The 20,826-nt window shown below is 52.3% G+C and overlaps 1 protein-coding gene across 1 annotated transcript in view; it reads right to left on the reverse strand.

The window, feature by feature from the left end:
• The window catches only part of LOC131582751 (hydrocephalus-inducing protein-like), a 54,154-nt gene continuing 33,328 nt past the window's right edge, over positions 1 to 20,826 (reverse strand). The window contains exons 29-56 of the mRNA XM_058846220.1: positions 20,514 to 20,650; positions 19,753 to 19,874; positions 19,474 to 19,665; positions 18,928 to 19,080; positions 17,613 to 17,852; positions 16,193 to 16,380; positions 15,836 to 16,018; positions 15,478 to 15,597; positions 14,106 to 14,265; positions 13,828 to 14,000; positions 13,474 to 13,672; positions 12,687 to 12,786; positions 12,065 to 12,158; positions 11,407 to 11,575; positions 10,877 to 11,115; positions 10,486 to 10,555; positions 9,650 to 9,878; positions 9,045 to 9,277; positions 7,832 to 7,980; positions 6,686 to 6,878; positions 6,028 to 6,136; positions 5,187 to 5,441; positions 4,699 to 4,841; positions 4,136 to 4,357; positions 2,821 to 2,981; positions 1,855 to 1,961; positions 832 to 1,279; positions 1 to 163 (exon numbers count right to left, since the gene is read on the reverse strand). Coding sequence (XP_058702203.1) covers positions 1 to 163; positions 832 to 1,279; positions 1,855 to 1,961; positions 2,821 to 2,981; positions 4,136 to 4,357; positions 4,699 to 4,841; positions 5,187 to 5,441; positions 6,028 to 6,136; positions 6,686 to 6,878; positions 7,832 to 7,980; positions 9,045 to 9,277; positions 9,650 to 9,878; positions 10,486 to 10,555; positions 10,877 to 11,115; positions 11,407 to 11,575; positions 12,065 to 12,158; positions 12,687 to 12,786; positions 13,474 to 13,672; positions 13,828 to 14,000; positions 14,106 to 14,265; positions 15,478 to 15,597; positions 15,836 to 16,018; positions 16,193 to 16,380; positions 17,613 to 17,852; positions 18,928 to 19,080; positions 19,474 to 19,665; positions 19,753 to 19,874; positions 20,514 to 20,650 — 4,951 coding nt within the window. The remainder of the gene's footprint in view (positions 164 to 831; positions 1,280 to 1,854; positions 1,962 to 2,820; positions 2,982 to 4,135; positions 4,358 to 4,698; positions 4,842 to 5,186; positions 5,442 to 6,027; positions 6,137 to 6,685; positions 6,879 to 7,831; positions 7,981 to 9,044; positions 9,278 to 9,649; positions 9,879 to 10,485; positions 10,556 to 10,876; positions 11,116 to 11,406; positions 11,576 to 12,064; positions 12,159 to 12,686; positions 12,787 to 13,473; positions 13,673 to 13,827; positions 14,001 to 14,105; positions 14,266 to 15,477; positions 15,598 to 15,835; positions 16,019 to 16,192; positions 16,381 to 17,612; positions 17,853 to 18,927; positions 19,081 to 19,473; positions 19,666 to 19,752; positions 19,875 to 20,513; positions 20,651 to 20,826) is intronic.

The raw sequence follows: 20,826 nt of genomic DNA on the forward strand, positions 1-20,826 counted from the left end.
TCACTCTGGTGTTGGTTGCCAGTGCAGCTGCTTCTTGTGTCTCTGGCCTTCGTCTGTCTGCTGTAAGGCAGAGCATTTTGGTTTTCCAAAACGCTTCCACTCCCGGGCTCTGCCTTTCAGAACCACCTGCACCGTCCTGTGAGTCTGCTCCAGGTTAGGAATGCTGGGGAGAAAGGGACTGGTATTAGCCAGACAAACATTTCCAGCCAGACGCTTTTCTGTCTCCTTGCAGAGCACCCAGCATTGCATCCTCCCTCTGTGCAAGCAGTGAGCAGCTCAGTGCAAGAAGCAGAGCTGGGGACTGGCTGGTCCCTGGGTCTCTCATTCTACACCTTATAACCCTTCAGGAGCTTAATGTTTCATACAGTGTCTTTTGCCAGTGTCTCCCTCCCAAGGCCAGATGATCTTTCTGCGCTCCTGTGGGAGCTGCTGCCTCTCTGGGGCTGCTTGTCTCCAGGCCCACCTCCCCATCCCAGTCAGAGGGACTGAAGGGAGGGTGTTAGGGGATGAACCAGGCTGTGCTTGGTGATGCCCAGCAATAGCACAAGAGGCAACGGGCAGAACCTGAACAGGAAATTCCACCTGAACCTGAGGAAGAACTTCTTCCCTTTGCGGGTGACAGGCTGCCCAGAGAGGGTGTGGAGTGTCCCTCACTGGAATTATTGCAGAGCCCTCTGGACACAGCTCTGTGCCACGTGCTCTGGGATGACCCCGCTTGAGTAGGGAAGTGGGACCAGATGACCTCCTGTGGTCCCTTCCACCCTGTCCCAGCCTGTGATTCAGTGACAGCCATCAAAAGTGTGAGTTGTCAAGTGTGTCAATGTTTCCCACCTGCACTGCATGGTGGTCTCAAAGTTCCCCACATCCTTTGGGGAGAACAGCACATGAAAGGTCTTCTTCTGGCCAGGAGTGATGGTGCCGAAGTTGGGGTTGATGGAGAACAGTGACTGGTCATGGGTGACATCTGGGAGGACTTCCAGGGAGGAAGTGGCACGCTGCGGGGAGAGACTCCGTTCCTTGGAGCGGCACCGCTTCTTGGAACGCTGCTTCTGCTTGGCATCCAGCTGCTCTTCCTCAGAAAGCTGCTCCTGGTCAGAATCTGGCTGTTCCTGCTCAGAATCCTGCAGCTGTTCCTGCTCGGAATCTTGCTGCTCCTTGGCAAGCCACTGTAGGCGCCGCAGCTCAGAAGGATGCGTCTCAAAAGGATGGTCCTGCTCCCTCCGGAAACGAAGCACCAGCTTTCTGCGCTGCCTTACAACAGGAGCAGAGCTGAGCTGACCTGCAGAGAGGAAGAGGACACCATTCAAAGACAAAATCTGTGTTCCCAGCAACGCTGCCTCCTGCAGCACGTAGGTGGAAGAGAGCTGGGATGCACTCGGAGCATCTCTGGCCAAGTTCCAAGCAGGGAACAGAGCTTCTGGGAGCAGGGTCTCTGCCTGCAGCACACACTCCTGTGCCAAAGCAGGAGTTGGTTTTAGACAGTGACTTTGCAGCTGCCCTGGAGTGGGGGACTGCACACAGACAGTGGCTGCAGGGCAGCTCACTCGTTACACCATTGCTCTGCCCACTCTCAGACTTCTCAAAGCAATGACCTGATGTCCCCTTTCCCAGTCCTGACCCAGCACGTGGCTCTCCCCAGAGCCTGGCTCAGCTCCTTTGCAGAGCAGAAGTGGCAGAGCAAGAACAAAAGGGGCGGAAAGGCAGAGGGGGAAAGGACAAAACTCTCCAGCTGCAGCTGGGAAGGTGCTGATGAAAGTGGACGTGTGGACAAGAAGGAAAAAGAAATTCAAGTTTTGGGGTGAAGGGGCAGGGTCTTCTCCCCAGGCCCTCAGCTACCAAGTGAAATGCCCTTACTCATCAGAGTGGTTGAATATGGCATCCTCACTGCTTCACTATCTGCAGGTGCAGCTTCCTCCCAGAAGTATTCCAGGGCCACCTTCCCTGTGTTGTGCATCCTGAAACTGAAAAGCAAGAAGGAGGAATTAAAAAAAATGTCCAATAAATAGAAAGCAAATAGTACAGTAACATTGTCTGAGGGACTCCTGCTACCACTTTCTGCTGAGGAGCATCTTCTTCCCCAGGCAACCCTGCCATGCCCTGACTGCTGTCCTGGGTGGCCCAGAAAAGTATTTCAAAGTCTGGAAGTTTAAGAGGAAAGGGCCAACATGGTGCCCAGGACATTGAAGCTAAGGGGCTTACTCTGGACATTCTTTAGGTCTTGCTTTGACTGCAAACTTATTCTTGAGCAGATGAGGACAGGTGACACGCAGCGAAAGCAAACCCATGGCTGTTCTCAGCAGAAAATGGCACCATTGAGCCTCTCCTGACCAGCCTCTCCTGCTTGGCTTGGCATGCATGTGAACAAGCCTGTGCTGGTTTTGGCTGGAGTGGAGTTCTGGGAAGCAGGCACTGGGTCAGCCCTGGGCAAAGGTGTCACAGCATTGTCACAGTACAGCTGGTCTGGACTGGACACAGTGAATCTGGCCATAACACAAATCCAATTCAGCTGGCCTAGCTCATGCCTGAACGTGTTCCCAGATAAGTTACAGGGGACCCTTGGCCAGCCCCATCCAAGCTGAGAAGTGAGCACAGCCCTGGCCAGGAAGTTGGGCAGGGAGAGAGATCTCAGCCAATGGCTGTCTAGCCCGGGAGATTTGCACTGGGTATTTCAGTGAGCTCTGAATAATAAACGAGGCTGTTTTGTCTCCTGAGCACCTGGAGCACCTGGAGTCCTGAGTTTTGTCTCCCCACCCACGGCCAGCACAAAGTTACACAAAGGCAGCTCCCGCTGGCAGGGCCCTGCCTGGCCTCAGCACTCACGTGGCTGTCCTTGTCTGGAAGGGCCAGGTGTCCTTGAGCTGAACCACGACTGTGTCCAGTTTGAACTGGGCGTAGGCAACCAAGGCACTGAGGTACAGCTCGGCCTCCTGGCCGCTCTTCTTCAGCACAGTGTGAGCCGGTTCCGGGACTGTCTCCACTGTCTGCAAACAGAGGAGAAAAGAATCACTGAGCAGAGCCCAGAAAGTCAGGCTGAGAAGGGAATCTCTTGGCCTCCAAGATCAGCCTCATAGAGGGACTAGAAAGGACCATTCACTTTTAGTTCCCTGGAAAGATGACAGAATTGGGACTGTTGTGCTGCAGGAGTTGTTTCTGCCCACTGATCAAAGCAGTCCTACCACAGCTGTTAATGTACCCATGGAGACTACAGCGGTGTTCCAATCCCTGTACTTCAACCTTGGAGAGGGACTGACTTTTTCCCTGGTCCCCTAGAAATCCAGCAGGTCTCAAAATTAGGGTTAAGTTCCCCTGCTGGAGCTCTGTGGGTGGAAAACCCCATGACTGAAGACTTCTAGGAAGCATCTTCTTGTCTTAGGAGAAAGTGCTCTCCTGATGTCACCTGTGGAGCAACAGCCACACTGCTGGCAGCTGGGGATGGGCATTTTGGGACGTGAAAGATCTCACTGGGAAAGTCTCCAACTGCAGATGTTCTGATAGAAAAGAGGATGGTTTAGAGGCCTTCAAATGGTCCAGAAACTTGGAAAGAACCTTCACCCAAGCTGAGTGTGTTTGGCAATAATGACAATAAAAGCAAGAGTCTCCAGAGATGATCCTTCTCCAGACTCCTCCATACTGTCATACAGTGCCTGGGCTACTCCATGATGAGATAACCCTCCCAATACAGAGACCACAACCAAAATCTCTGGTATCCATGCAGACAAAACTTGGAGTTCACCAGCAGGTGCAGCAGAAGTGTATTTGTCTCCACTTCAAAAGAAGAGACAGAGTGCAGCAGACTTAACTCCTTGTTGGTGAAAGGGCACCACATCATATGGAGAGATTTCAAACACCATAAAATGAGATAATCGTAAAACACTGTCTCCCATTCAACATGGGCTGCAGCACTTGTGCTTGTGGCACAGACTGATAGTGTGTGGCTAATGGTCTCTTGTCTAAAGGCTTCTCCTCTTGTGTGAGGCTCGTGTGCATCCACCTCTCCCCTAGAATGCACTGCTGGTGAACCTCAGGGCTGTCCAATGTCCAGAGGAAGCAGGAGCTGCTCAGCCAGCAGTGATGGTGTTATGGTGGTTCTTTTTGGAAAAGCTGTGGTGGCTTTTTTTGCCATTTTGCTTCTTACCTTCTCTTTTTCAGGCCATTGGGCTGCTGGGTCCTTCCCAGTGATGTCCTTCCACAAGACAATGCACATTTCGTCGTCCCAGTCTGGAACCTTCCATGGTGGCAGCTCAAATTTGATCTTGGTCACCTTACATTTCACAAGGTGCCTCCTGAAGGTGGCTGGGACATCTGATTTCAAGGTCACTGTGATGGCCTTGGTGCAGCCAGGGTGGAGATGTCCCACCTAGGGAGAATCAGGGAGTCAAGACCAAACTGGAAGCACTGCCAAGGGCAGGACTGATAGCAAAGGGGACTGATGTGGTGAGCAGCTGTGCCAGGAACCTGCACCTCAGTGTGGATTTATGTGAAGTTGGACAGACAAAAGTATGAAGAGAAGGTACCACCTCCCATAACGTGAAGCCTTTTCTGCAAGGCTGGCAGCCTTGGCCCAGCCAAGCCAGGGACTGCATCTCCCATGTGGCACTGGAATGGGCTAGCACTGGCATGGGAGGTCTCCCTGCCAGCTCCCAGGAACGCCAGGGCAGGGCTTGAGCAATGGGGAAAGGCAGAGCAGCCCCCACTCACCCTGGGGCAGAACTGGAATGGGACGTCTGCCTCCCACTCGAAGCGCATGAACGTCATGCCGGTGTGGTTGGTGATGGTGAAGGTCCTGTGGCAGGGCTTCCCAACAGGACAGTCCCCAAACTGGATGTGGTTCAGTCTGACAGCTGTTAAGGAGGAAAGCAAGGGATCTCAGCATGCAGGGAGTTCCACCCCGCCCCCCTCACATGCACAGACTCCTGTATGTTCAATGCTTCCTTGCTCCAAGCCTTCCTCCCTCTGGCAGGGAGCTCCCCAGGCAGTTCCCCATCCCACCACTGTCAGGGAAACACCCTGGCACACCCCTGAGCCAGCGCCATGCAGCACAGCACACACTGCTCTGCATGCATGGCTGCCACACCCACGGGCCTCCATGTCCAGGGGTGACAGCCCAGGCCTGGCTAGAGAGAGGACACACATGATCAGATATTTTCTTCTTCCTTGTTCCCCCTTGGCAGCCTCTCCTCTCTTACCATCAATGATGTCTTTGTTCCAACTGCTCTTATCATTCCTCAACTGTGGGTCTTTCTCTAGACAGTTGAGGGTGAATTCATCCTTGTGGCCTTCACCCACCAGCTCTATCAGGGTCCTGTCAGAGTAGGTGTCCCCCACTAAAACACGGATCTTCCCTTCCACACGTCGAGCCAGGGTGGGATTGAAAATGACATCAAACTCTGCCGATTGCCCACGATGCAGAAGCAGGAGAGGCTTCTTTGGGGGCTTGCTCTCTGCACAGCAATGGAAATCAGAATTAAGTGATACAGTTGTACAGAGGAAATATTTCCATATCTGAGGAACAGAAGGTTGAAACCAGCTGCCTTCTGAGCACAGGTTCTACCCGCAGTGGTTCCAGACCCTCTTCTTATGTTCACCAGACTGCCATCTCCAGACACATCACCACTTCAGCAGCTTAACCTCAGGTTGATGCCCAGCCCTCATTCCATCGCTTCCAGCCAGCTCCAGCCACATGGAAAGCTGAGCCAAAGAGCACTTTTGGCTTCTGCTGGCTGCCTGTGTGCTCAAGGGCTGTGTCCATTCAGGCTGGGACCTTCCCGCATGCTGCAAATACCTCAGAGGCTCCCCTGAGGCAGTGACAGTCCCCCAGAACCCAGCCCACCACGTCTAGAAGAACACAAGAACTTCCTACAACTTGCTAGGAGGAAACCCTGCAAAAAGTCCCCATGAAAAGCTCGGGGGACAGAGAGCCCAAGGAAACAAAGTGTGTCTAACATCTGGCTGCAGCTCAGAGAAGCCAAGAGCAGGGCACACGTTTTCCCTCTGGGCACCATCGCACTTCATGGTTAACAAATTTACCATTTCCAACAGAGTCCTCTCCCACATCTTCAGTGTGGAATCTCTCCAGTGTGGAGCGCCTGGCTTTCAAGAAGAATGCTCCATGCTCATCCTCCAGGTGTAACATAAACTGAGAAAAGGGAACACAGAGCACAATGATACTGGTGTGAGTACAGGATGGCCCAGGGACTGACACCACAGTGCTGCTGGTCCTGCACAGGAACCCAGCACCTCTCCCACTGCAAACAGCACTGAGCACAAAAGTTAAGTCAAACCAGCTGGGAAAAAGGGCTGTTTAGAGGCATTTGGATTGAACCAACACTGAACCAAACAGGACAGAAAGCAATAAGCAGAATATAATTAAACCACAACTAAGTTTGCTTAAAATATAGTAAGCTGGGGAATACAACCTAATGGAACTGGAAAATCACACATGTCCACGAGAACAAACCTGAAAGATGGGGGGAAAATACTCCACCACCTTTCTTGTGTTCAACTTAAAGAAGAAAGACTGGATGGAAAATTTTCAAGAACTCCCTTCTTGGAGAACAGATGTCAGTCCCTTGCTTAAAAAGAATTTGTGACACCTCTTGCCAGGTCAGCCATGGTTTTTGGGACCCTTCCCCTGTGCCACAAGCACTTATTCCCAAACCAGACCATTCCTTGAGCAGGTGCTCACCTTGACAGGTACGATGCCGTTGTTACGGACGACCAGGGGGAGCATCTCTAAATCCCCCAGCTGGAGCCTCTGGAAGCGCAGCACGGCATTTCCTCTCTTGCTGCGAGCTCTTGGGCACACGACTGTCACCTGCGGCTCGTGCCCCCTCCCACTGATGGTGAAGCTCAGGGTTTGGGGCTTGATTTTCACAGAGCTGCAGGAGAGGCACAGAAACAATTCCAGCTGGCAATAACCCATTTCTCACTGGGCAAGCCAAGCAGCAAGGGCAATCCACACTGTTTTCCCTGCCTGCTGCTCCTGTACCCCACAACACAGCCCCCCACCAGCCTCTTCCCAGTCCCCTCAGGGCCATTCACAAGAGGAATCTGCTCCAAAGAGCCAGAGCCTTCCACAGTAACAGTTAAAAGTAATTTCACTTCATTGAGTCATGCAGTACAGCAGATACATAATGAGGCACCAGATGAGATATGGCAAATCCCCTGGCTGCAGTGAGATGAGACATAGACAACAAGCAAAAAAAGCACAGCATGAAAGCAGTACAAAAGCAAGAAGGCAAAAAGAAATCATTGTCACTATCCACCAAGATCATTTCCAAGAACAATATAAAAGCAATTGCTTATTAGCAATTAGACTTCTCTTGCTCCAATTCAGCCACTAAAGGCTTGAGGAAGGGCAGGTCCAAGCCCCTGTACACAGGTCCCAGTGCAGAGGAACAGGGCTCCTCTTTCATACCAGCTCCCATCACTCACATGAAATAGCTTCATGAATGCAGGGAATCACAGAGGATCACTTAATGTCACAGAAACAAAGAGGAAATTGTGACTGCTGACTTGCTGCCACAGAAACTGATCCATCTAAGCTTCTGTCCTTGGAAATGCCCAGCTCAGCTGTAGCACATCTCAGTAACTTCCAGTTGGCTACCGAATATTTCCCTGTCTTCCTATTTCCTCATCCAGGCTAAACCTGTATGACAAATCAGCCTCATTTTTCTGCTCTATCTAACAGTTCCTGCCTCCCAAATCATCTCATGCCGAGTACTCTGCCTAAGGCTCCTGAGAGCATTAGAGCTAACAAGAGGTCTGTGCCTTCCCAGTGGAGAGGCAGCTGTCAGTGAGGCCTCCCCCAATATTTCTCAGGGTCAATTACCGTTTGGGGATGACAAGGGAAGCCTTAAAAGTGCAGTCGTAGTTCTGCTCGTCTGGTGGGGTGAAGGTCACTGTAGCAACAGCGTGGGATGAACCAGGAATGGACATCTGGACAGGATGCAACTTGAAAACGGTGATAGGGCCTTTTTCCTTGGGGGAAGCCAGAGAGCAGTGTTAGGAGAAAACACCTTCCAACATGACAGAGTTTAATTCATAAAGGCATTACTGAAAACAGCATGTCTGTAGTGGTTTATATTTGCTAATTGGAGTTTCTCAGTCAATGCACTAAATAACGTGGTGGGGTTTAGCACTGGCTAAAATCACCAGGGCACTTACTCATTTTTTGTTGTGAAATACGGATAAGGAGAAGAGTAAAACAGGTTTAAAACTTAAAAGGAATAAAGAAACTTTACTAACAGGACTACAGGAATAAGAAACATCAGAATAAAACCTCCAGAACACTTTTTCTCCCCCTACCCAACTTTTTCTTTTCCCAGCTGACCACTGGGAGACAAAACCTGGGATGGTAAAGCAGCATCAACTATACAATAGTCTTTGATCAGTTCTTGTAAGGAGAAGAGTTTTTTCTTGTCATGCTATGGAGACTTTTCTACAAGAAGCAGTTTTCTCCTGGCTTCTCTTTTCTATGAACAGCAGCCAGCCAGGTAAAAATCTTGCATTGTGACAGCTCTTCCCATTTTCACAGCCCTCCTAGAGGTGTGTTTATGGGCTGTGAACTCAGGGGGTATTGTTTTAAGGATGAGTTGTTCAAGCAGGGAACGCTGACCTTGTGCTAAAGCATTGTGTGTTCTGAGTGCTGGCAGCTGCCCTGCCATATGTGGGAGGTGGTCACTGCATGGAAAACCCTGCAAATAACCTAGAACTGGCCTTCAAAGAGAGGAAAAGCCAGGGAGCCTGAGGAAATGCTCTGCTTTGAGCCCTGGCATGTCAGTTCATAACAGCCCCTCTCTGAGTGTGCTTCCAAGAGAGGTTCAGAAGGATTCACTTCTCCCACCAAAGACCCAGAGGTGTGAGCCAAAAGCTTGCCCAAGACATGAGAATTGAACACAACTGTTCCCTGGCTCTGCTGCTCTGCCCTGAAGTTTGACCTACACTGAGCTAGTGTGGGCCACAGGAAGCAATGCATCTGGAGAACAAAACAGCTTTCACACGGCCCTTAGAGGGCAACCATCTCCTTGGCCTCCTGTTCTTACCTGTCCAGGCAGGGGGTTGATGGAGAGGACCACGTCACACGGCAGAGCAGTTGTGTTGTAGATGTTGAAATGGGCTTCAGCCTCTTGCCCAACCAGAATCTTGTTGAAGATGAATTTGTTCTCATCTCTCACAAACAGGCCCACACCGTGCACAGAGAGCAGCTTGTGGCTGAGGTCAGTGCTGCTGCAGATCGGGTACTCGTCAAAGATTAACATGGCATCCTCAGCAAATGCTGTGGACAGACCAGAGGGATGAGCATGGAGAAGCCTCCCTGATGAATTCATCTGGGCCTTGCTGGCCTCTGAGAAGGCTTGGTAAGCTCCTTCTGCCCAGGTAACTGCTAAACCCAGCTTTGGGTGGGGGAGCTGGCTATGAGGATGGAGCTCAGTCCACCTCAGTCTTAAAGAGCATTGCTTTCCTTCTATCCTTTCATGCATCCCTCTCAGCCCGGGAGGGATGAATCCACCAGTGGACTTAAGAGGGCTGGAAACTCTGAGGATTTCAAGGGGGGACACCAGGGCTAGCATGCCTCCCTATCCAAGCAGCAAGTTTAGGTGCTGATCAGCAGCAGGTGTGACCAGGGGAACCTGTGGACAGTACGTACCTGGCAGGCAGGACTCGGCAGTCAGGGTAAAGGGAATGCCGAGGGGATTGTCCCTGGGCTCTCTGCCCACGATGTCAATGTAGAGCTGCTCCTCACAAGTCCCCTCCTGCCCTGCGAGGCACTCCACCGTGATCTGCTGCTGGCCCCACGGAGCGATGGAGCCGGAGCACGGGGACACCGTGAACATGCCCACATTGAGCTGACCCTGCAGAAGAAGTTCCAGGAGAGGCTGAAGGGTAATAGCTGTGCCTTGAGCACCCCAGCAAAGAGGATGTCCTGCCTTGGCCTCCAGCTGGGCCCAAGCAGCCAGTCCCAGGGCAGGGAAAGATGACTCCATGGCCCAAAGGCAGCTCCAGGTTGAGCCCAACAAGCCAAGAGGAGCTGCAAGCCTGTCTCAAGTGGCAGAGAGAAAGGAGATGGAGCGTAAAGAATGAAGGTGGTAGCTGTGATCCTCAGCCTCCAGAGGTAACAGGAGAGCAGAAACAGCTGTGAGAAATGATGGGACAGAGGTAGGGGACTAGTAAGAAGAAAAAGAAGAAAAAAAAGAGTTGTCTGAGCTCTGTGGACTGGGAGTTCGGGGGGGGATGTTTTTGCTTCTGTGGTGTTCACAGACCTGTGCTGGCCAGCAGCTACCACACACAGGACCTGCTCCCCTCTGCTGACCCCACAACTGCAGGTCAGAGCCAGAGTACAGGACTGTCAGTGGGACTGAGCAGATCCTGGACTCCATCCTGCAGACCACGTCCCACCCAGTGGAGATGAGCCCCCAGCCTGGGCACAGCAGCATCTTCTCACATCCCCTGCAGCAGCATTGTTGGGGAGCAGGAGTCACCCACCTGTGTCAAGCTTGATTTCCTTCCCGCTGAGCACTTTCTAGCTGATGGAACAGACTCCCCTTGCTTTGAACTGAGAGGAGAAAGCAGAGGTATCTGTCATGCTCAGCTCCCCTGCCTTTCTCTGAGGCCAAAGCTGGCCTTCCTCCTCACAGAGGAAAGCCTTCCTGCTCCAGATGGTTCCCAGAGAGCAGCCTGCAGCACCCATTGCTGGACAGAGCAGCTCTAGCACCAGCTTCCTACTACACATGGGGACACTGAGGCGTGTTTTGCTCCCTCTCCCCAAGGCAGGGATGCAAATGGGCGCTAGCCCAGGTCTCCTGGCTGCCTGCCACATGCCAGCCGTGGGGTGGTGCCTCCTCAGGCAGGAAGGGTGGTGCAGGGCTTCCTGTACCTTTTGCTTTCCAAAGGAGATTCATCCTCGGTTGCTCGGTGGATGCGGAATTTGAAGCTGATCACGCCTGTGTTCTCCAGCACGACGGTCTGGCTCTTCTTGCTGCCCTTCATCATGGCACCGAAACTGATGGGTGAGGCAGGCTCAATACTGAACTTGCTGTAGGCAGCTCTTGCTGACACCCTCACTGGGATGCTGGCGACAGTCTGGCCTCCTTCCCCTGAGATGGCATCTATCACCTGTGTCCACAGGAAGGGGTGGTAAACAAAGCAAAGAGAGTCAGCCTGTCCTCTACCCCAGTCCCCAGCCTCCACCCCAGGCCTCCATCAGTTCACCCATCCCTGTTAAAGCACCTCCTCCAGAGTCAGATTCTCAGCTCCCTTAGGAAGCCTCCCAAATGGTTTTGAAGATTTTGTTTGTGTACGTAGGAGAGAGGATTCTCCAGTTAAAGCCCTCCTTCCATTAGACACCTCTCCTGTTCATGCTCCCAAAACACCGTGTGGTAACACAGCCTGGCCCAGGCAGCTCACCTGGCAGTACAGGATGGGGCTGTTCTTGAGGAGGATTTCCCTTGTGGGGTGGAAGAATATCTCAATATTCACACCAGGCTGGGAGGCGATCAGCTTGCCCGACTGAGGCTTGACAGTGAAGTGGGACGCCAGGTCTCGCATCCTGGGACCTGCACCCTTCAGCATCAATCTGTGCAGAAAGGGAAGGAATGGAGATCTCTGCAGTTACAAGTAGAGGTGCTGCCAGCACAGCCAGGACTTTGCATAGGACCAGAAAAAGAAGAAAAGGGAGAGTGCAGCTGTGCTCAGGGAATCCTGGATCCTGACAGTGAGCACAGACGGTCACGAGGTTATTGCAAGAAACCTTGACACTGAAATTTTTCATTCACTCTTTTACAGAGTCTCAGAAGGAGAAAGGAGGTGACCATCAAAGAAAGGCAATGAATCTCAGCATTTCAGTGCCTGAAATTCTTGGGGCTCTCCTTTGGGTTCCCTGCTGAACTGTGGAGAACTGCTGGTTTGTGGCTGGATTCTCTGGTAAAATAGCTGAGATTAGAGAGCCCAGGTTTTGTGTTTATCGTGAGGAAGCCTGCATGGAAACAGGTTCTGACCTTTGACAGAGGGAGAGTGCAGGCCTGGGAACCCGGGGAAATGCTCACCACCAGGCAGCTGGACTCACCTGTACTCGATGTTGTACATCCCTTTGTTTGTTAGAGTCAGGATGTTCTTCACATTATCCTGGACATTGATGGTTCCAAAATCCAAGGTTTCATCTGCAGACAATGTGCAGAGCGAGATCAGACATGGTATTTGTGAGCTGCTGCAGAATACACCAGGTCCCAAGCTACATGGAGGTCCCAGCACAAAACCCTTTTCAGCAAGTTGCTGTTCTTGGAAGGGTTTTCCAGCTACTTGTCTGCCCTTTCTCTTCTTACTCAAACTATCTGCAGGCTCAGTAGCTAAGGAGCTCGGCTTCCATTTCCTCACTTCCAAGCACAAATCCAATCACTTTACATGCTGTGCTGAGCCTGTGGGAATTGCCAACTGCCTGTTCACCTCACTGTTGTTTCAAAGCCCCCAAATCCAACCTGCACGTGAAGCTGCACACTTCAAAGTTCAGAGGGGAGAGACTTAAGGCTGCCAGTGGCCTGACAATGCTTTATTCCATGCAGCTTGCAGGGTATGTGCTTTATGTATTCCTGCCATCCTTGCATCCCATCCCATCCCAAGTGCTTTGGTCACCCAGCACCCAAGGTAAGGCAGTGCACCTGGACTGCTTTGTTTGGGAGACATCCACTGACCTTCAGGCAGGACCATGCTCAGGAGAACATCATACACCTCTGCAGACAGTTTGATGTTTTCAACCTGAACAATCCCCAGGATGTTTTCTGTATCTGAAACCTGAGGCAGCAAGAAACAAACACTGTTCAGATTATTCTTTTGCTAGACAGCCTCTAAGTCCTTGTCTCTGCTGGCTGCTTCCCCTATGGCCTCCCTGGCTTCACAAGTGTTGGTGGACACCCAAGCTTTCCTAACCAGTTCATCTCGTGGGCTGTCCCAGTGGGATTCTGCTGCAGTATAAAACCCATCAGCCCAGCTCTGCATTCCTACAGCAGGGAATGCTGCTGCTAAAGCATCCTTGAGAGGCACAGGGATGTAAGAACAACCACAGGAAGTGTGAGGTGTCTCAGAGCAGGTGGCATTGACAACCCTTTCCAATCACCTAGCACCCTCTCTGAAATGCAGCCCCTAAACCATGGGGAACAAAATGCCAGGGGCAGAGTTTGTTGCACGATGCCAGAGGTTTGGACAAGCTCCAGGAGAAATGTAGAGATCACGCTGCAGTCTGTATAACCAAACAACAACCTTCAACCATTCACAGGGCCAAGGTGGTTGTGCTACAGGCTCAGGGTGCAGTGTCTGGTTATCTGGGGGGATGTGGATGCACTGCACATTCTGGCAAACGCTGTGTAGAGGCAGAAGTTGGGGTCACAGCACCCTTGTGTCTGTCAGGAGCAGCTCTTCCTGACTCTGTCCCTAAGAGCACGTGGCTGCTCACTGTGCCAGGCAGGGCACAGTCCCTCTCACCTCGAGTCGAAGGCTCTTCTCAATGGTGCCAATCTGCTGGGCCTTGAAATTCACTGTCACTTCAATCTCTGAGCGGGGATCAATGGTGCCGTTATCTTGTGACAGTGAGAAGTCCTCAACAAGGTCATCCAGCCCACTGAGCTGCCAGGCCATGGGCAGTAGGGTGTTGTTTTTCAGGACCAAGGTCCTGCTGTCAGTCCTGCAGAGACAGGAGGCACTTGGCATCAGCTGCTGGCTGGTCACACCAGCCTCGCCACTGAATGCAACTTGGAGCAGCTCCATCCCAGCCCTGGAAAGCAGAGTCAAACGTTCTGTCTTTGTCACAAGTCTTGGAGTGCGTGTGGGATGACTGACCTGTGCAGAAGCAGCTTGCCAAAAGACAGCTCCAGGGGGCTGACCTCCAGCTTCACGTGCACCCCATGGCAGCACAGGCTGAAGACCACTGGCTCTGGATTCTTGTTAATGCAGCAGATGAGTTTGTCTTCCAGGAAGCCAGGGGAAGTGGGGTATGCCCAAATGGTCAGCTCCTGGACCCGGCCCCATGGAAAGAAACAGAAAGAGCACTGTGTGTGAGCAGGAGCAGCAGCTCCTGGGCACTTCTACGGTGCCTGCTCTACCTGCCCTTCTCCTACCTGCTTCTTCTTTGGTTTCAGGGTCATGCTGGGAGGGTCCAGAAGGAAGGTCTCTGCTTTCTCATCGTCCTCAAAGGAGAACTGGACCTCTACGTCCATGGGGGAGTTGTTGAGGATGGTTATATTCTCCGAGTTACCAGGACAATTCTGAGCCTTGTACCTGTCCACAAAAGGGGAAAAGGCTGCAGAGGAGACTGTTGCCTTTGCCACGCATCAAGGAAAGCACCGTGTGCAGCCGAGGAAGCGGTGCTGGAAGAGCCTGCTCTAACAAACAAGTGAGGGAAGTGGATCCCAGCCAGGGGCGTGGGCGTGTGCTCATCCTTGCCTGACTTTGATGCCTTCCCCTGTACTTGGTGCCTCCACCCCAGAAGCCTGGTGATGCTCAGGCCACCTCAAGTGCTTTTAATACAATGTAAATTCAAAGGTGCCTAGAAAAATAACAGTACACCAGGCACATGGGTGCTTTCCTATTCTTTCTTGGGGTGCCTTCCCTGCAGGGTGTAAAGAAAGGCTTTTGGAAAAAGAGTTTAGCTGATCTCTTTCCAAAAAGTCATGAAACTGCTTTGGATTTCATGGGTTAGCTCAAAGTCTAAGAAAGACATATAAAGCATCATTTCCCAAGAGGAATGCAAAAAGATAACAAATGACCCTTCTCTCAGGTGTGGAAATGACTTTGGAGTGGAAGGGTTAAAGAGGCAAACAGAAATCCCAGACCATCCCATAAAGCTGGCTAAAGATTGTCTGTTTTTTGAAACTATGTTGTCAAAATAGATTTAGCCCTCCAGAGCTCCCATGGAGACAAGAACTTAATGTTAAATACTATTTTTTAAAAAGTGACAGTAAAAGTAGAAATGCACAATAGCTTCAATGACAACGTTTTCAGGCAGACTTTATCCAGCAGTGATGATGCAATGTCATTACAGGCAAATGTAGTTCCTGCTGTACATAGCCCCTGACACCCACTGGCAGGTCAACCATAAAATCTTATTAATAATTACAGATCAAGGATAGGTTTACAAAACCATCTACAGAATAATTGCTCAATCAGGCTAACTGCAGAGCTCAAAGCACTTCAAAAACCACCATACATTTCTTAAGGGGTGAAGCTGAGATGTGGAGGCAGACAAAAGTTGCCCCAAGTGCCCTTTGGACTGGCAGCAGCCTGGGGCTCTGGCCAAGGCAGCCAGCAGGCAGGCAGAGCGGCTCCCCCAAGGCTCATTTGCCTCTTGGATGCTCAGGTTCACACATCTGTGCTCCTTCAAACCCAGGTGTGTGCCAGGACTGTGCCAGGGACTGCCCTGGATCGTGCCACCAGCACAGCACGTCTCCAAGCGTGTCCAGAAAAGTACAACAGCCAGCAGGGAGCACATACCACTCTCTTGATTTCCCACACAGCAGCGGTCCAAAGTGGAATTGCTTGGTGCTCTCAACATATTCCTTGAAGATGATTTCACCTTCCTTCATGGTCTTCCTCCACTGTGGAAACACCAGCCTGGGCAGAGAAAGCAGGGAAGGAGGAGCTATGAGATGCTCCAGGTAGGAAATGCAGTCAGAAAGCCATAACCCATCCTGGTGGCTCAGGGACCATCTGCCTTCCCAGCTCCCAGCACAGAAAGAGATGCTGGCTGACGTCAGGCAGCACCATGTGGCCAGGCCAGAATGCCCAAGGAGCAGCCCTGGCTGTGAGCTCGGGGGCAGCAGTGTGGGAGGCTGCCAGGGGCCAGCCTTACCGTGGGTTCTGGCTGATGCTGGGGTACAGGCCGGTGCCACTGCAGGGCAGCTCGTACTGCCGCTTTGTCCCCACCAGCTCAAACCTCAGCGTCTGCTCAAACTTCCCTGGCTTTTTGGTGGAGAAGTGGACCTTCAGTTCCACCTCACCCAGGGCAGGCACTGTCCACCGGTACCGTTTCAGCCTGGCAATTAAAGAGGAGGCTTCAGACATTGCTGAGGAGCAAATGAAACAAGGAGGGTGCACTGGCCATCCCATGGAGGCACTGGCACAGGGTCCCTGTGCAGCTGGGGACGATGGACCTTGTTTGGCAAGAGGACCAAGAAGCAGAGGCATCACCTCCTCCCGTGCAGCTCACCTGAGGAATTCTGTGGAGATGGAGGCACTTTCCAGTGTACTTTTGGATTTTGTGCTGGAGGATTCCCAGGGACTTTCTGTTCTCTGTGTCGATATTTGGTTCCCCTTTGGAGACTTGTCTCTGCTCACTGCTTTACCTGTCTTTGGCTGGCCCTCAGCAGAACTGCCCTTCTCATCTGGGGTCCTGGCCTAAAGGGAGAGAGAAAAGGGAGAGAGGGGTGAGCCCTGAGACATTCCCATCCTGGAAAGAAAAATGGGTCTTCGTTAACCAGTGGAAGAGAGAATAAATAAGTGCACCTGCCCAGGAACTTGGTTTTCCTTACTGGTGTTTGTTTTGTCTAGGACACCCCTTCTAACTCAGGATCCTCTCCTCAAAGGAAGTTGATGTTTTAAAGTGATTTTTCCCCCACTTACAGAACTGCTCTGTCTCCAGCAAAGCTGTCTCTTTTGCCCCATCCCTGACAGAAAGGAGACCTGCAGACGTGGGGCCCCATCACATCTTCACTACCTCTCCACAATGATCCTTTTCCATCCAACCTGTCCCCCATGCCCCCATCTAGCCTGGTCCCTGCCCTGGCACCTTCAGTGCCAGCACCACTGCAGTACCCACCAGATTGTCTTCAGGTGTAACAATGGTGAAGGGCTTCACATGCTCTGCAGAGCCCAGCTGCTCCTCTGGGCAGTCAACTCTGGAGAGGACAGCAGCAGGGGGAAGGGGAGGCCCTTGGGGATGCAGTCCCAGATGCCTCAGCATCTAAAAGAGAAGAGAAAATCCTGTTTATACATCTGTCACCTTCATCCTCACAACCCCTTCTTTGAAGGCACTGAGCTTTTGGCAATGGGCTTTTTGATTTCCATCAAGTACAAGTATTTTGTTATGCCCAGTGGGGTGAGCAGGCTCCAGAGCAGAGGCAAGAGCTACAAGCAGGACTGGGAGAGAAACCCCTCCCAAGTGACTCATCTGAAGCAAACAATGACCATGAGCTGCTCACTGCCTGCAGCCACACTAGCCACACTAGCCAGGACTGCGCTCTGCCAGCAAAGCCCTGAGAACCAGTGGAGTTTTCTGCCAGAGCACATTCCCAGCCCAAGTCATGCCCAGCCTGCCAGCTGGGCTTGGCACCATGGACCCACATACCAGGCCCTGGCTGGGACAGAGCCTCCACTGTAAGCAGCCCCTGCCCATCTCAAGGACAATGCAAAGGTCCCAGGCATCAACCAGGGCAGATCATGTTTACCTCAGGTTTGCTGTCTCCTCCCTTCCTCCCAACAACACAAACTCTTTAAATCCTCCCACAGCACATCAGCAGAGCTGGCTTTGCCCTGGGCATTGCCTCCATCTCCCTGACACAAGCCTGGCAATATTGGAGTGCTGTGAAGCTTGGGCAGCATGTACACGGGGACCAGACCTGCCTTCTCACCTTCTCCTCCTCAAGGTACTGCTCATCCAAATCCAGGCAGTAAAACTCAATGGGGAATTTGCATGGGTTCTTCACCACCACTGTGGCCTCCACCCCATCGCTGTCCACCAGCACCCATCCCATCTTTAGTGCTGGGGGACTGAACTCCAGCCGTGGCTCCAGACCTTGCCCCGAGAGGTTCAGCCTTAAGTGATTGCTGCTCCCATGAATGTTAAGCTTCAGTTCATACTTGTAAGACCTCTGAAAAGAGAAAAGTGCAGAAAACTTGTCCATGAAGCCCCAGGTGACAGGACCCCAAATACGACCCTTGCCCCAAGGTCAGGGTGTTATCAGTCCCTCCAAGGTGAACAGAAACCAGATATTCACTTATGCGAGGGACTACAGTGCCTGTGTCTGGGTGTGAGTAACTGGGATGAGTCCTGGTGTGCACTGTAACTGGGTATTGGGTATCAGATGGATGGACAATGGAGTGCCAGGTGTTTTCACCCAGTCATGCAGGAGTGCAGTGCTCAAGAGAAGGGCCCCCGGGGTTACAGTGTCCACACCCAGTCCTGGCACAGCTGCATCAGGCAAACGCCAGCTCCAGGAGAGAGGCAAATGAGCTCTCGCTGGCCAGAAATAAAGGGTCACCTTGTCTGCTTAGTGTTTGGCTCTGATCAAAGCCAGACACAAGATGTTTACATCTCTTGAGCAATTAAAAGGTCCCTGGGACTGTCTGTGGGCACAGAAGCACTTGTGTCCATACTGGTACACACTGTCAGTTTCCAAGACCCAGCAGCCCCAGGCAAACTACTTTTGGGAATGCTCCATCCTTTTAAGTTGAATCCCCAGCTGGGTGGGAATGTGCAGGCAGGCCAGAGCCCCAGGGACTGACTGCTGGCAGCACACCACTACAGGTGACTGTCCTGCCATGCTCAGGAAGGTGTCTGGTGGCTGTTTTGCCAGTCAGTTCTGCAGCAGGATGGGCCTAGAGCGGCCATTCCAGGATTATCCTCTGCGAGTGCACAGCTGCTCTGCACCGAGTGTCGCAGCTGCAAACACGGCCAGGCAAGGGGGAGGCTGAGGGGAGCTGGGCACATCCCTCCCCTGTGCCAAGAGGCAGCCACAGAGCCCTGATGCTCTCTGTGCAAGCTCCCTGTGGGCATTTCAGAGCACATCTCCCAGGAGTGCTCTGTGGGGTGAACTGAGCCACGCTGAGCACGGCGCTTGCAGAAAGCCCCCTGTGAAGGCAGAGCTCATACCACACTCTCTGCAGCAGGCCCTCATTTCCAGATAGCCCTGACAGGCCCCCTGGGCTGACAGCTGCCAATCTCACCTCCTCCTTGGGTGCAAACTGGATTTGCAAGTTCTGCCACGCTCCTGCATCAAGGGTTCCTTTGGAGGGCGTCACTTCAAAGGGACAGCGCCCTTCCTCCAGCGCCTGCTGCTTCTGACCTTGGGCTCGTGTCAGGTATCTGAGTTGATTGCTCTGGACACAGAAACCAATGGTGTGAGGTCTCCTCAGTCTGTGAGGACAGAGCCTCAGTTCCTGTAGTGCTCTGAGACACTGATACAGTGCTGAGAGCACCCACAGCCAAACCAAGTGTGGCCCCATAGCCTAGAGCTGGAGGGAAAACCTGTAGACAGGGCAGGCTGAGGGAACTACTGTCCTCAGAGGAGGAGGAATGGGTGAAGATGGCAGCAAAGCAAAGCAGCAGCTAATGGAACAGGTCTGGGAAAACCAGCCTTGATCTAGACCCTCAGAAGCTTCTTCAAACACGCCATAACCCAAGTGCTCGGGCAGCCACAGGAGCAGAAAGGGCAGGAGACACAAAGAAAACCCAACCAAGAAGTGACGTGTTCAGTGCTGCCTGTGCTTTACCTTCGTAACAGGCTTGATGGCAGTGATGAACCATTTGCAGGGCACTTGGAACCCGTTGTAGAGCTGGACTGTCTCAACCTGGCCCTGCCCAACGAGGACATTGGGGAAGTGCAGTGTGTTCTGGGAGAGGTCGAGCGACAGTTCCAAGACAGTGGCACGGAGGCGGATGTGAGACGTGGGGCCTTTTGTTACCTGTGGAAGGACAGAGAATTCAGCAGAGGGTGCAGGTGACATCTGCTGCTGTGCCCAGCCTGCTGCCTGCCCCAAGAGCTGTGGTACCTGTATGGGCAGCAGCACATCCACGTCACCCTGTGGTTGCTGGGCACTTTCAAAATGCACATCAAACCTCAGGGTGTGCATGTGGGGCAGACTCTTCATCTGGCCCAGGTCCACGCTGAAACCTTGAACAGATGAAAACAAAGCAGCTGAGATACACAAGAAACACAAGCAATGTGTCATAAGCACGTTAAAGCCTTACAGCTGTCCTGGCTGAGAGGTCTGGGAAAAACCCCATGCTGTGCTGTGACCTGGACAAAAACTTAGAGTGCACCTGAACACGCCTCGACACAGCGAGCCACTGTGTGATGGAAGTGCAGCCTTGCCTCAAGGCCTCTTTTGGGAGCCTCTTTTGATCCACCAGAGGATCTCACAGGCTGTTTCCTCAATAAAGGCTGAATACAAGTGCTATGACAGTGTGAACTCCAAACAAAGCACTTCCAAAACACAGCAGACCCCACTGGTTCACAAAACAAGGCCACAGAGTGCCCAAAGAAACTTGATGCTCGTGGGAGCCAAGGGCAGAAGATGCTGAGAGGTGACCATGGTGATGAGCCCATCTGCCCCCTACACTGGAGTGTCAGGGCAGTTGTAGGCAGGCCAGGTCCCTGGGCATGGCTGGACAGGAGAATTCTGCCTCTGAAACTCCCAGCAGGGGCAGTGAGAAGAAAAAGCTGAAAAACCTCCCCAAGTTCAGTGGCTTCAGCTAATCTGTGTGAGACACCTCCTCCATGCCCCCAGGAAGTGTCTCCAGCACTGCTTACCTGTGTCCTGCAGGACAGATGCATCGACCCAGAAGGACACTGGGATCTGCCCAGGGTTGGTGATCTCCAGGGTGCGTCTCTCAGTGAAACCCTTCAGGACAGTGCCCATGTCCAGGACATACTCTGGCAGCTCAACTCTGCAAGGAGGAGTAAGGACAGTCCTTAAACCACAGCCTGTCTACATGTCCAAGTGGATGGAGGATACAAATCAAGTGGCTATTTCTTTATTCACTGCTGTAAAAACTCAGCTCAAGCCCATGAAACCCATGGCCTGACCAGCTGGCAATGACTTTGGGAAGTCAGGAGGAGTGCA

Source organism: Poecile atricapillus, chromosome 10, assembly GCF_030490865.1.
Source record: "Poecile atricapillus isolate bPoeAtr1 chromosome 10, bPoeAtr1.hap1, whole genome shotgun sequence".
NCBI lineage: Eukaryota > Metazoa > Chordata > Aves > Passeriformes > Paridae > Poecile > Poecile atricapillus.